The sequence below is a fragment of the Belonocnema kinseyi genome, chromosome 7, assembly GCF_010883055.1.
Source record: "Belonocnema kinseyi isolate 2016_QV_RU_SX_M_011 chromosome 7, B_treatae_v1, whole genome shotgun sequence".
Classification (NCBI taxonomy): domain Eukaryota; kingdom Metazoa; phylum Arthropoda; class Insecta; order Hymenoptera; family Cynipidae; genus Belonocnema; species Belonocnema kinseyi.
The window spans coordinates 78,379,078-78,391,756 of record NC_046663.1 but is presented as its reverse complement, the minus strand read 5'-3'; the positions used below and the strand labels follow the sequence as shown (position 1 = coordinate 78,391,756).

Below are 12,679 nucleotides of genomic sequence, written 5' to 3'. Positions count from 1 at the left end.
GATTACTGGTTGCGGTGGAGTGAGGATGCTGAAATGAATTGAATCATTATTAAATCGAGCAAAATAATGTTGTGCTGTGGCATCTGAAATTTAAAAAATTTAGAAATCAGTTATAATATCTTCTGTTACATTCTTGAATTTGGATATCTAATCTATTCATCTGAAAAATTATAATGAATATTTCGTAGATATACTCTTTTAATAATAAACAACAATAAAAAGTAGAGATTTAAAAATGGTGGCACATTCTCTTTTAGAAAAGCTTCTATAATTTTAAAGTATTTAAAAATCGTAAATTTGACCTTTTTGAACAATTTGAATGTTTTAAAACCAAAGATAATATTTTTCCAATATACAAAAAAACGGCAATTTTTTCTTGTTATTTGCACTAATAAAATTTCAAATAAATCTTCAAATTTAAAGAAATTTAGGTAAGATTTATTAAATTTGTTTGAAAAAGCGTTTTTCGCACATTTATAAAAAATGGTAATCTGCAATTTGTTTTATAATTTCCGATTTTTAGATAGTGTTTCAGCATGAAAACCTATACGTACGAAAAATTTGCGACAATATATTGGTCCACAGGATAATCTTTTGGAATGTTAAGAAAAATCGCTGTACATTTTTCGACCACCAAACCACAACTTCTTTTTTCTCGGCTCAAATAATAATTAGATCGATTTCAAAAATTTCACTGCACCCTATTCCTGGCTTTAATAAATAACTAAAATAAATAGAAAAGCTCGAAAATAAATCAATGAAAAGAATAATCTATTAAACAATATAACTTTACTAATGATTTCATTAAAAATATCACAATTTTTCACACACCTGGTTAAATTATACTACAAAAACTATACCTATAAAATAAAGCCTTACACGCGACTTCAATTTCAAACATTAAATGCACATTCCTTAAATACCTTAAAATCAAGCATACATAATAAATACAGTATATAATTAGTTATAATTAATTCTAACAAATTCCAATCCTTCAAAATTGCTCTAAAATATATTATAATTTTGATAGAGAGTTAAAAGAAGAATGTGGTTTATCCGGCAATTTGCGAAGAATTGGAGTACTTGAATTTGATGGAAGAGAGAAGAATACACTTTTAATAGTTCACGTTTTTGACACTTATACCTACAACGGAGACATAACGGAGTCCGAAGGTAATTATTAGAAATCTTTTTATAAATATTTGTGCACCACTTGCATGAAGGATGTTTAGCCTTTCGACTACTCGCCGCACTCAATTTTCATGTAATACACACTGGGTCAAATTGACTATCGTTTTTTTTAATGAGTGCATTTGAAAACTATCAAACCGATTTCAGGAAAAAAATTGTCGGATACACTTGAAACATTGCTGAATATGATAAAATAATATTATTGTGAAAAAACAAACGTCATGGGTCATTTTGGCCCAGGGTATAGTCGAAAGTTTAGCTAAAAGCCGAATACCCTACACATATCACAATATCGGTCTAATCTCATCAGGACGCAAGTGATGCCTTATGTCTAACATTGTAATTAAATACTAAAAGATGTAAAGAGATGATGAATGATATAGTGTTATTAATCATTTTATAGAAATGCTACCAAAATGGTATAGCACAGAGGAAATTCCTTTCAGCGAAATGAAAGTAGATACTCGCATTTGGTTTCCTCATATGCTAAAAGGAAATTTGTTCAAAGGCTACTTTCTGTACCAAGGCGAAGATACTCTCATCGATTACAAAATTGAACTTTTAACAGAACTTGATGAAGTAAAATAGTATTTTATTGTGAGTAAAAGTACTTTTTTATCTTTATTTCATTATTTTAAATTAATTTCCTTAGTTTTCGGCAGGGTCGTTTTCGATTTTAGAACAGCAATAACGTTATAACGTGTCTCTTGTAAACAGTGCCTTAAAACCTAATTAGTTACTTATCCTCACTAAGTCTCTTTTATTTATTAATATTATTCTTATTATTAAAATCAACACTATAATTTTAACATTGCTGTAAGTTGTGAATTACCCTAAATATTTAAAGAGATCATGAGTTAAAAATGATATCAATTTAATGTGTTTAGCAAAAAAGCTTAAACTAACGTATTCTCTAAGTACTAGATTCTATTGAATACAAAAAGCTCCTAAATATATCTGTAAAATACAATGAAACGTGATTTTATATTCTATTAAAAGGTGTATAAAAATTATTATAAATTATAATAAAATAAATTCCCCTTCCACTGTCACTGCTCTCATGAACAATGAATACCTAATGCACCTCGTTTTTCGGGCTGTTAAAAAAATTATGTCTACTGACTATATCTTTGGACTCATCATTGAATCAGTATATATGATAAATTATTGCATAATGCTAGTACATTTTGTTGTTATCTATTCCTGTTTTAAAAATAAGCATGTAATCTTCACAATGTCGATTACACGACAATTCAAACAGAAAATCGTCGATAAGGCAATATATAAAATGTCGAGTGGACGAGCTTACTTTTTTTAATTGTTCAAGGACGATGAATATAAAGTGAGAATGCAAAATATTTTTCATAATGCTACAGTAGAATTATACTGTACGGACACATTGATTTCAGAGGTTCAGAGTTATAAAACAAAATAATTCATGATAATCTTGAAGTTTAGAATTGTCTTGCGCCCTGTATTTGGTGAATAATTTAAGAACAGCGAAAAGATGCTCAAATACACACACGGAAAAGCGAGGAAACCATACTAGTGTTACATAAAACTTGAACTTTAACTAAATGGAAGTCTTCTAAATAGTAAGGAACCACACAAAAAAAAACAACATAAAACGACTGAAAAACATGAAAAGGCTTAATATCTTTCCTAAAACTATATTTTGTTCTCACTTTCGATTCATAATCGGATCACAAAGGCAAGACTTAAGCAGCAGACCAGTGTTCTGATCTCCATAGGAGACTGTACATATTATGCCTCAAATCTTCCGCCTCTAAACTATCAACCGGAGAATCAGTGTACCTTGAAATTAAACTTCTATATCCTTGACCTACAGTCGCCAAAACGATTCTTTTTTTGTTCGTAGATTTGAAAGAAACAATTTGACAGACTTCACCCTCAAAAGGTCTGAATACCGTAATTGGTCTGAGTGAATTACACTCAGCAACGGCAATACATCCCCAGGTAGTTCCAATATAAAGTTGATTCATACAGGTCTCAAAAGCTGTAATCTGGCACTTTTCAGACGTTAGATTTTCCTCTATCGAGATCGACTTCAAACTCTCGGAGCAAGGCACCAGTTTCGACATGTCGAGCTTATTGACTATCTGCTTACAATCCATATCCCACTGATAAACAATACATCCTGGATAAGTATACGACAACACTGAATTCTCTGCGCTTAAGACGTAAGTTGCAAACATATTTTTGCCAGCTGCCTCTTCTGGAACGTGATACGCCTCCACAGTGTCTATCAAGTTTCCGTCTTTTAATATATAAACAGTTATTCTCCCAAAACTTTGACCAACCCACAATTCCACAATGCGTCGCTTCTTGTACACAACTGCAAGAGAGTAGGTCTTTGTATTATCCTTGGACTCTCCAACGATTTCAGTCTTTTTCATCTGAGTGAAAGAATTTGATATCAAAAATATTTTTCCACTGTAGAGCGCCACCGCAAATTGCTTCATCTGTTCCAGGTGAATCAATCCCACAACCTTTGAGTCTTTGTCGTGATCAGATTCGAGATAATAGCTGCCAACACAAGCAAAGTTTGTGCCAAGGTAAACATGAATCTGCCCCGCATTATCGCCAATCCAAATGTAACCATCCACTCCACACATTGCCAATGGTATCACTGGAGTATCTATTCTCACATGTTGCAGCCATCCTTTCTGAGTGCCAAGCAGAACATCAATTTCGCCATTATTGTGACCAAGCCATATTTCGTCACCAATTATATTTTCTTCCAATGGTCTGCTGGACATCGTGATCGCAGTCACTCTAGTTCTCTCTGCCAAAAGAGTTACGTCGATCAGATGAACGAATTCGGGAGCGGACGCAATGGAAACGATTTGACTTGCAGTTGGTCGATCCTTTGGATTTTGAGCCCAGCAGATGACCATCAAATCGAGAGCATAACAGGGATGCAACAAGTCCCTGTAAGTTAAGGGCGGTCTTCCGCCTTCAAGAATGCACTCCTTAACCGCCTCGTGTCCTTCGAATGGCTGTCTCAGGGTTATCAATTCATAAATAAACATTCCGAATGAAAAGGAATCCACTTTCTCTGTATATTCTTCCTCGCCATTATACTTGATTATCTCCGGCGCCATGAAGCCTTCCGTTCCTCCAAAACCTTTAGCACCAGATGGCAGAGTCTGTCTCGATATACCATAATCGGCCACCTTAACATGCACAGGGTGATCTGGATGGTCTTGAAACGGTAAAGGAATTTGCCAGACTAGAACATTTTCCGATTTCAAATCCCTGTAAATTACATGCTGCTGGTGAAGATACTCCACGGCTTTTGCTACTTGTAGAATGATAGCCTGCAACGTGTAGGGATCCAGTTTTGCACCAGATCGTCTGTAATTTTTCAGTACGTTATCAAGTGCCCCTTCAGGTGCCAAATCGAGAACAAGAGCTAGTGGACTAATGACAATGCCTACCAGAGGTACGATATTAGCGTGTTTTAAAGTCAAAAGTATATTTAATTCCTGTCTGGCCGTACAGTAAGCTTTGCAAGCGTATTGTAGCGGATCTCGATCCCATTTACTTTGGGCTGCTTTGTAAGCCAGAACTGCTGACTGCTTGGAATTTGGACCTGGGGGAACTGGTTGCAGCATCTTCATGGCCACATCCGCCCTGATATGTGTGCCAGGCAGACGACAAGTGCCTTTAAATACGAAACCGAAAGCACCTCGTCCTAGCATTTTTCCTCTTTTAATTTCATCAGATTTTATTAAATTTTTTGAACCGAGATCCATGAAAATGATGTCAGGAGCTACGTGTGATAAGGGTATATCTGAGTGTTTCGGACAGCTAATGGTTTTATTGCTATATGCCGATAAGATGCATTCCTCGACCATCCAAGAGTAGGCAAGTGTTCCCTCGGATTGAAGAAAATGCTTGGAGACATCTGGATTTCCCTCGAATGATGGCATTCTACTCGATGTTGAACTATCATCATGTCCCACACCACTATCACCGTCAGACTTGTAGCTATCCTGACTCTGCCTTTCCCTGTTCAGATAGTACCTTTGAATCTCTTCATTTTCCTGATCACCACCCTCATTGTCGCTCTCCCCATTATTTAGCAAACACCGTGGACAAGGAATTAATCTAGTGACTAGCAATTTTCCCTCCGAAGTGTGAACAAATCGAGTTCCTAAGGTGGGATACCAATCCTCGAGAAGAATATCGATGTGATCAACAATGAGAGCCAAAAGCTGTGGCATGCTCTCTGGTTGAGGATCTACCACAATTGCTTGGTATCCTATCGGCTCTTCATCGGCAGAATCAGAAGCAATTGGTTGTTTCACGACAAGAGTATCGAGTGGGAACCAGATCTCAAGAATCGCACTGTTCTTCAAATCAACCGTGCACCAAATTCCATCCTGTTTTAGTTTAAATTTGTACTGTCTATAATCGTAGGGAGAGTTCTTCAAATTGTAGTTAACTTCTTTTAAACGCAGGAGTGATACACCTGCATAGCGAAGTTCTAGTCCAGTCTGCCACAATATCCACTCGGCATGTGTATCCAGCATTGATGCAAAGATTTTCTCATCGACTGCATCTTTGAAAGGTGTTAGGAGAGACATCACAACATCTACAATGGCTTCATCTGCCAAAATTCTGGTGATGAGTCTAGACCAGAATCCACTTGGAAAATAAGACATCAAAAGCAATCTCGTGATTGAACAATCTGACTGTGGTCTGGACGTCAAGTAGGAGCATTCAAGATTTGCTTTTTCTGTACTACCAGAATTTGGAAAAGGAAACATGGGAGATGTGATTATCTTCTTCGATCTAGTGTGCCAGCCTCGAGTTTTCACCGGAATTTTAATGATTTGATTGTTTCTTAAAATATCCTCCTCTGTTGGCAAGAGTGATGGTATTAGCAAGGTTCGATAATCCCAAGTTAACGCGACTTCGAATTTATTTAGAAGACTAACAATGTATCCTTGAGTATCAACAGTCGACATAGTTGAAGATTTAAATACATGTTGAATATCGTCCAACTTCATGACGCCGGACCGAGCAAAGGGGTTAATCTCTCTGATGGTTACAACATGAGCAAGCATGTCGCAGAGCCACTGGGGATCCAGAAAGTACAGATCCTTGAGAGTAGCGTCATCATAATGGAGAATGATACCATTCTCGTGTAAGAACAATGTAGCCTGATGAAGTTCCGCAGGGTCTCTGAACGATCGACGTAGTTTTGTAAGTTCATTTTGAACCCCGGCGTAATACTGATCCGCTCTGAGAACTGGATCTGCACCAGAAAGTCTTCTGTCATGAGCAAGCTGCACCACAACATCTTCGAGAGCAAGGTAACTCGCAGGAACTCGTTGTTCTAGGAGTAGTTCTTTACTTCCAGGTGATCTGAGACTGAACACCACGTCGTAAATCAAATTGCAGAGCATTTTTATATTATGCCTTGTTTTACAGCTAACTTCTATCGTCTCCATGACCCTGGGAAGTCCACATTTCTCAGCATCGACGACGTTGATAAACTTGTCTCGAATATGCTGCTGTAAGACTTCACTCTGTTCATTAGAAATATCGTAATGAGTCCCGACGATAATGACCGGAGAATTTGGTGCTCTGCTCTGTATGTTCACGAGCCACTGAAAAATCTCGGCGACGCCCTTAAAGCCGTCTGTGATTTTCCAAACAACTAGATAAAGGCTACGCTTAGAAAGGAAATACTGATGAGTTGCGTAGTATTCTTTCTGACCACCGAAATCCCAAGTTCGGAAATAAACAGCCCCGTGAGAGGATTGACCTCGGACTTTTTTCTCGTACATCCAGTCACCAATATCAACACCAACGGTTGATATTGTCGTACCTCGAGCGGTTTTAGCGTTTATATTCTTGTTCCCCATTCGCTTCGCCCAGTGATCAGCTGATTTCTTCTTATTGGGCACTTCTCCCTCTTGTCTTAGTTGTTCTAGCAAACTCGTTTTCCCGATGCCTTGAATACCAACAATCATGAGCTTCATTCTTGCATAGGGTTTCGCATCTTCCAGAATCGACTTTAGATAACCAATGACGTCCATGGTTTTGTATTTCTTTGACTCTATCATCGTTTTCAGAGGTTCTTGCAGTTTGCACCCTTGAGTGTTCAGATTCCACAATCTCGAAAGGAGTCCCATCTGAGGTGGTAGTTCTACAATATCGGCGTTGCCACTTACATTCAAGACAGAAAGGTTGCTGAGCTCGTAAATATTGTGTGGGATTTCTTTGAGAAGATTGCTGCTGACATCCAACATGCTAACGTTAGGAAAAAGGAGGTACAACTTTGAACCGGACTGTGCCACTCTCGTGCTTTTATCGCCGTTTTCCTCCTCGACGTTAGGAACTTCTCCATCGTCAACAGAAGTTAGTTGAATTCTGGTTAGCAAATTGTTCGCTAAAACGAGCGTTCTTAAGCTTTCTAACCTTAAGTGACGTCTGTGAATACAGACAGACATGAGTACAACATCACGCAACGATGTTGCAGTATGCCTATTGTTGGGAACAATTGGCGATTGAATGTTCGAGGCGGGACAGTAACAAGCAGTGGTTGCTTGCTCCATTGAATCTGCATCTGCATCGACTTGGGGCAAACTTGGCCAGCACGAAATCTGATTGTTGGATAGATCCAGTTGCTTCAAACTCGCTGGATACGACGTAATGTGACTCATTGATCTCAATGAATTATAAGCCATGTTCAATCTTACTAAACTCACTGCCAAACATGGTAGAGCTACGGGGATACTGTTGAACAAGTTGTGCGCTAAATTTAGCGAAGAAAGAACGGAACGTGCTCCAGGCTCCGTATCATCAGAAATCTTTTCTGAAATTTGCACGGACTTGGTCCAAACGTGAGGACGTTCCATTTCTATGACCCGGGCGTTAGCGATTTTTGTAAAGGAATCCATCGAGTCGGAAGAGTCTTCCCGAGAAAAATCAATTTGTGCAGCTAAATTGCGGAAGCTGGGACTGTTACCCAGTGCATCTTCTCGTTCCGATTTTTTCTCGATATTTTGAGACACTTCGCTGGGCAGATCGCGTAGAAGATTAAAGGATGCGTTCAATTCCTTTAACTTTGGCGCTCTCCATAAATTGTTTGGAAGGCATTGAAGTTTATTGTTAGAAACGTCCAGAATTTCTAGAGCAGGACAGTTCATGAGAAATTCTGGCAATTGCTCTAAACGGTTATCCTGCAGAAACATCTCTTCCAAAACTGGACAGAGTTCATCTTTAGGATTTTTTGAATCTGCCGTTAGTGTGTCTATTTTATTACGAGCCATGTTCAGGTACTTCAAACTTTGAAGGTAGAAGACGATCGAGGGTACGGATGTTATAGAATTGTGTGAGATATCTATCCTTGTAATTGCGTAGAGCACCAGATCGTTATTTTTTGCGCTGAGCTTTTTATTGACATGCAGAACTGCGTCTATGAACCATTGAGCCCTGATTTGAGAGAGTCGACACTGCTGATTGTGCCAATTAATCATCGTGGGAACATTGGGAAATAGCGTCGAGTAGGTGACATTACCGAAAGTGGAGAGAGCGGAAAAGTGAGACGACTGAGTGCTGTCAGTCATAGCTTTTTTATTGATTTTATACTCAGAATCGGGGTGTGCTTTTATCGAAAGCAGCTTTGCGGTCAAAGTTTCGTCGCGATTTTGTGCTGCGATTTTCAGAGCCTTGCACTCATTATCTACTGCACCGTGTTTAAGTAAAAGATCAGCAATCTTGACGTCGCGATTTTGACAAGCAATGGCTAAAACGGTAGAATAACTAGATTCCGGATCTGACTGATCATAGAGAACTTTTACTGGTAAATTAGGATTCGCACCAGCTGAGAGAAAAGCTGCAACTACGTCCATATGTCTTGCTTTTACTGACACATGTAGGGCTGTTTCTGTATTATTATTACAGTACAAATCTAAATTTAAAGGACAAATCATATTATCATCCTTCTTCTCGAACGACTTATTCCTAAAGTTTAAGCTCGACATGAGTCTCTGAATGCCGCTCGATATTCGCCGCTTCGACATCGGCACCGGTGTCGTACTTCCCGCCTCCTCTTCTTTAATTTTCCGTGCTTTTACTTTGTAATTTAAAAGAGTTTCCACGATTTTGTAATTCCCTAACATACTTGAGATATAAAGAATATTCTGACCAGTGACATCTTGCGTATTGATATCAAACGGCATTTCATATTCAAATTCTCCAGAGGGATCTTTATACCTTTGATATAAATTCTGGGGATATTCGAACTTGAGCAGAAGATCGACGACCGAGTGGTGGCCATTGATCACAGCTGCGTGAATTGGTAGCCACTTTTCGACAGTTAACGATTGAACTTGTTTTGGAAACTGACGGAGAATAAGTTCGACTATTTCTAGTTTACCGTTATAACAAGCTATATACAAAGGGCAGTATTTGGTGACGGGATGTATCCTGCAGTCCGCACCGTGCTCCAAAAGTACCCGAACAATCTCCTTGTGACCCATTTCGCACGCAATAAACAGTAAAGTGTTTGCACCATTTGGTACCAAGTTGACGATGCTTTCCAAATCGCTGGATTGACCCTGGATTATGTTTTTAGCTGCTGACGCATCCCCTTGCAAACAAGCTGCTCTTAAGGAGGCGTGAGTCGCTACTCGTTCGAGTTCGTATTTCTCCTCGGCTTCTTTCAACAAAGCGGAACACCTGAGATGCTCGCTACTCTCGGATATATCCAGAGGAGTGAAGCCGTTCTTGTCGCAAACACCCAAGTCCACTTTGAACTCGAGAAGCTTCTCGATATTGGAACTGTGTCCATGCTCCGCGCTAATATGTAGAGGCGTTCGATACTGACCTCGAGGACCGCAGGCTATGTTTGGATTGGCACCTGCAGACAAGAGGACTCCTAGACATCGTGAATTCTCTGTTATAGCTGCGGCATGCAATGCTGTTCGACCCCACGAATCCTGACTGTTTATATACTGAGCGTGTTCGCCTCCAAGAAGATCCTCTAGAAGCTCGGCATTGTCCCAGAGAGTAGCTTGATGGAGTAGACGACCGGGGAAATCTTCGTCGACGGGAGTGTAGTCCTCCATTGTGGTGACTGCAAATTTGCAGAGGCTTTAGAAAGCGAAGGCTTACAAATTCAACAATTTGGTAGAAAGTCTTACAATTATGTAGAAAATGGAACGTTTTTGTAAAAAATTCGTTTATAACCATTTTTAATTATTATTCCGAAATGACAACTTAATTAAATCCCGTTATTGTTGAAAATTCACCTTTTACGTTTACAAATGGATTTGATTAAAAATATATTTAATTTTTGTCTAATTTGTCTTGTTAGTGGATAATTCACTTTTTGGCTTAAAAATCAACTATGAGTTTCTAAATTGATGTGGTTTTTTAAAGATTCTTTTTGGGTAAAAAATAAATCTTGTTTGCTAAAAAGTCCTCTAGTTGATAAACAATGTATGTGTTTTGTTGAGAGCTGTTCTTTTTGGAAGAAAATTAATCTTGTTGGTTTATAATTCATCTGTTGTGTTGACAATTAAATTTTTCGTAAGAAGATTGCATTTGTGCTTTAAAAAACTCTTTACTATGATTTGAAAATTCAACTCTTTCTATTAAAATATAATATTTTCAACTAAAACTGCAACCCTTTTTTTAACCAATTTGTTTTAGTTGACGATTCAAAGATTCTGTTAAAAAATTCGTATTTTCTGGATTAATTTTATTGTTTTTAATTAAGGAATAAAATCTGTTCTGTGTTTAAATATAAACTATTACATTTTTTGTTAGAAATTTATATTATTTCCTCAAAAATTCAACTACTTGTTTGGAAGTTGAACTACTTCGTTACCTGATATGAAACAGTAATATGTTACCAAATCCCTCTTCCTACGAAATCGACTTACGTCATTTTTAGATGAATACTAAATAAATCCACGAAATGAACTAGAAATAAAAAAACAATTGTCAACATTATTTTTTAAACGTGAAATTTATTTTATAATTATTCGGTTTTTAAACAAATATTCATATGGTGTCAAAGTTAAATTATTCAAAGACTTTACATACTGAAAACTTTTTTTTACATAAATACTTATACATGGTTGGGTGAAACTCAGACAGATTACAATATCATGTCCATAGAATATTATACGCTTGTGTTTGGGGAAATAATTGTTTTATTTATATGGTTTTATTAATAAGCCTACGTTTCCCTACACTAATGCCATTGTCCCAATTATTTTTAGGTTACTCGGTATCAAAATAAATTCGATATCTATTAAAAGTAATCTCAAGATGATATTATTGATAAACGTACGACTACAGAATTAATTTCAGAATTCAAAACTAAACCTAAATTCTTTTGGTTCTCATTATAATTAGTTAACTACAAAGTATCAAACACTTCTAAATGTTGTAGATTTTTGAAGTGATTAATAATTAAAGATTATTAAATGTACTTGAAGACGTGAAAATTAATTACATGTAATAATGTGTTTACTTAAACGAAATAATAATATTCGAAACCCGAACAATATCGTACAAGAATTCAGTGTTTACCGATAACACGCGTATATTCCACAGTAAAAGCGTACTTTAAATGGTTTTTTTTTATCACCTTGTCATTCGGTAATACAACATTTATTTTTATTAAGCAGTTATTTGTCAGAAAGAAAATAATCTAAATTCCCATTTTTTATTTTGAAAGAATTTTAAATTACCTTAAAATTACTTACTTTATTAATTATGCTGCAACTAAAAAATAAATAAATCTTAATGTAACTAAACGAATGCTCCAAAAGCAGATCTAATTATTATTTGTACATGAAAAGTATTTGTAATTACTAAAAAAATTTTTTTTAATCTGTTTTCGAAGTGTGTGTAAAATTTTAGGTATCCTATCAGGATAACCCGTGATAAAACTACAGTATCAATTTTGGCAACTACAGAGGGGATGAACGTTTCTGAATTTTGAAAAATCAACGAATTTGTCTACAATTTTAAAAATTACTGCGATTTTTTGTATATGTACAATGTTCGATAACAAATAATAATAACAATAATGGTATACACTTTTATAATTTTTTTAAAAATAGACACAACACTTTTCTTGTGAACGTGAACATTTTTTTACTTAGTTCTTAGGACACTTCAAGATAGTAAGAAATGCAAAATTAGCATCATTAAAACTTGTGAAATTTCTGTAAAGAAACTAAAAAAGATATGTGGAAGACATTTTTTTAAATAAATATAAAATCATTGTTCCACTAACCTAAACCAAAAAAATTAAATACTTTTGTTGATATTTCAAAAAATTCTAATTTGATTAAAAATTATTTTTGCTAATATAGGATTTTATATTATTATTTTTGATCGAAAACTGTTAAAAAAATGCAATAATTATTATACACAGAGAATATGTTTTATTTATAATTAAAATGTCAGGTTACTTTAAGTTATGTAA

General features: G+C 36.3%; 2 protein-coding genes across 5 annotated transcripts in view; one reads left to right on the top strand and one right to left on the bottom strand.

Annotated features, from left to right (window-relative positions):
* Positions 1–10,492, top strand: part of LOC117176878 (7,8-dihydro-8-oxoguanine triphosphatase-like) — a 15,399-nt gene extending 4,907 nt beyond the window's left edge. For 3 of the 4 annotated variants that reach the window (XM_033367233.1, XM_033367236.1, XM_033367235.1), the window contains exons 3-4: positions 1,031–1,173; positions 1,595–1,794. In XM_033367233.1, the coding sequence (XP_033223124.1) occupies positions 1,031–1,173; positions 1,595–1,779 (328 nt within the window). In that variant the 3' untranslated portion in view covers positions 1,780–1,794. Of the gene's footprint in view, positions 1–1,030; positions 1,174–1,594; positions 1,795–9,808 lie in introns of those variants that run through there. The other variant, XM_033367234.1, reaches the window with a different exon arrangement.
* Positions 1,089–12,679, bottom strand: part of LOC117176873 (leucine-rich repeat serine/threonine-protein kinase 1) — a 14,574-nt gene continuing 2,983 nt past the window's right edge. Inside the window, exon 2 of the mRNA XM_033367225.1 lies at positions 1,089–10,309. Coding sequence (XP_033223116.1) covers positions 2,910–10,301 — 7,392 coding nt within the window. The 5' untranslated portion in view covers positions 10,302–10,309 and the 3' untranslated portion in view covers positions 1,089–2,909. The remainder of the gene's footprint in view (positions 10,310–12,679) is intronic.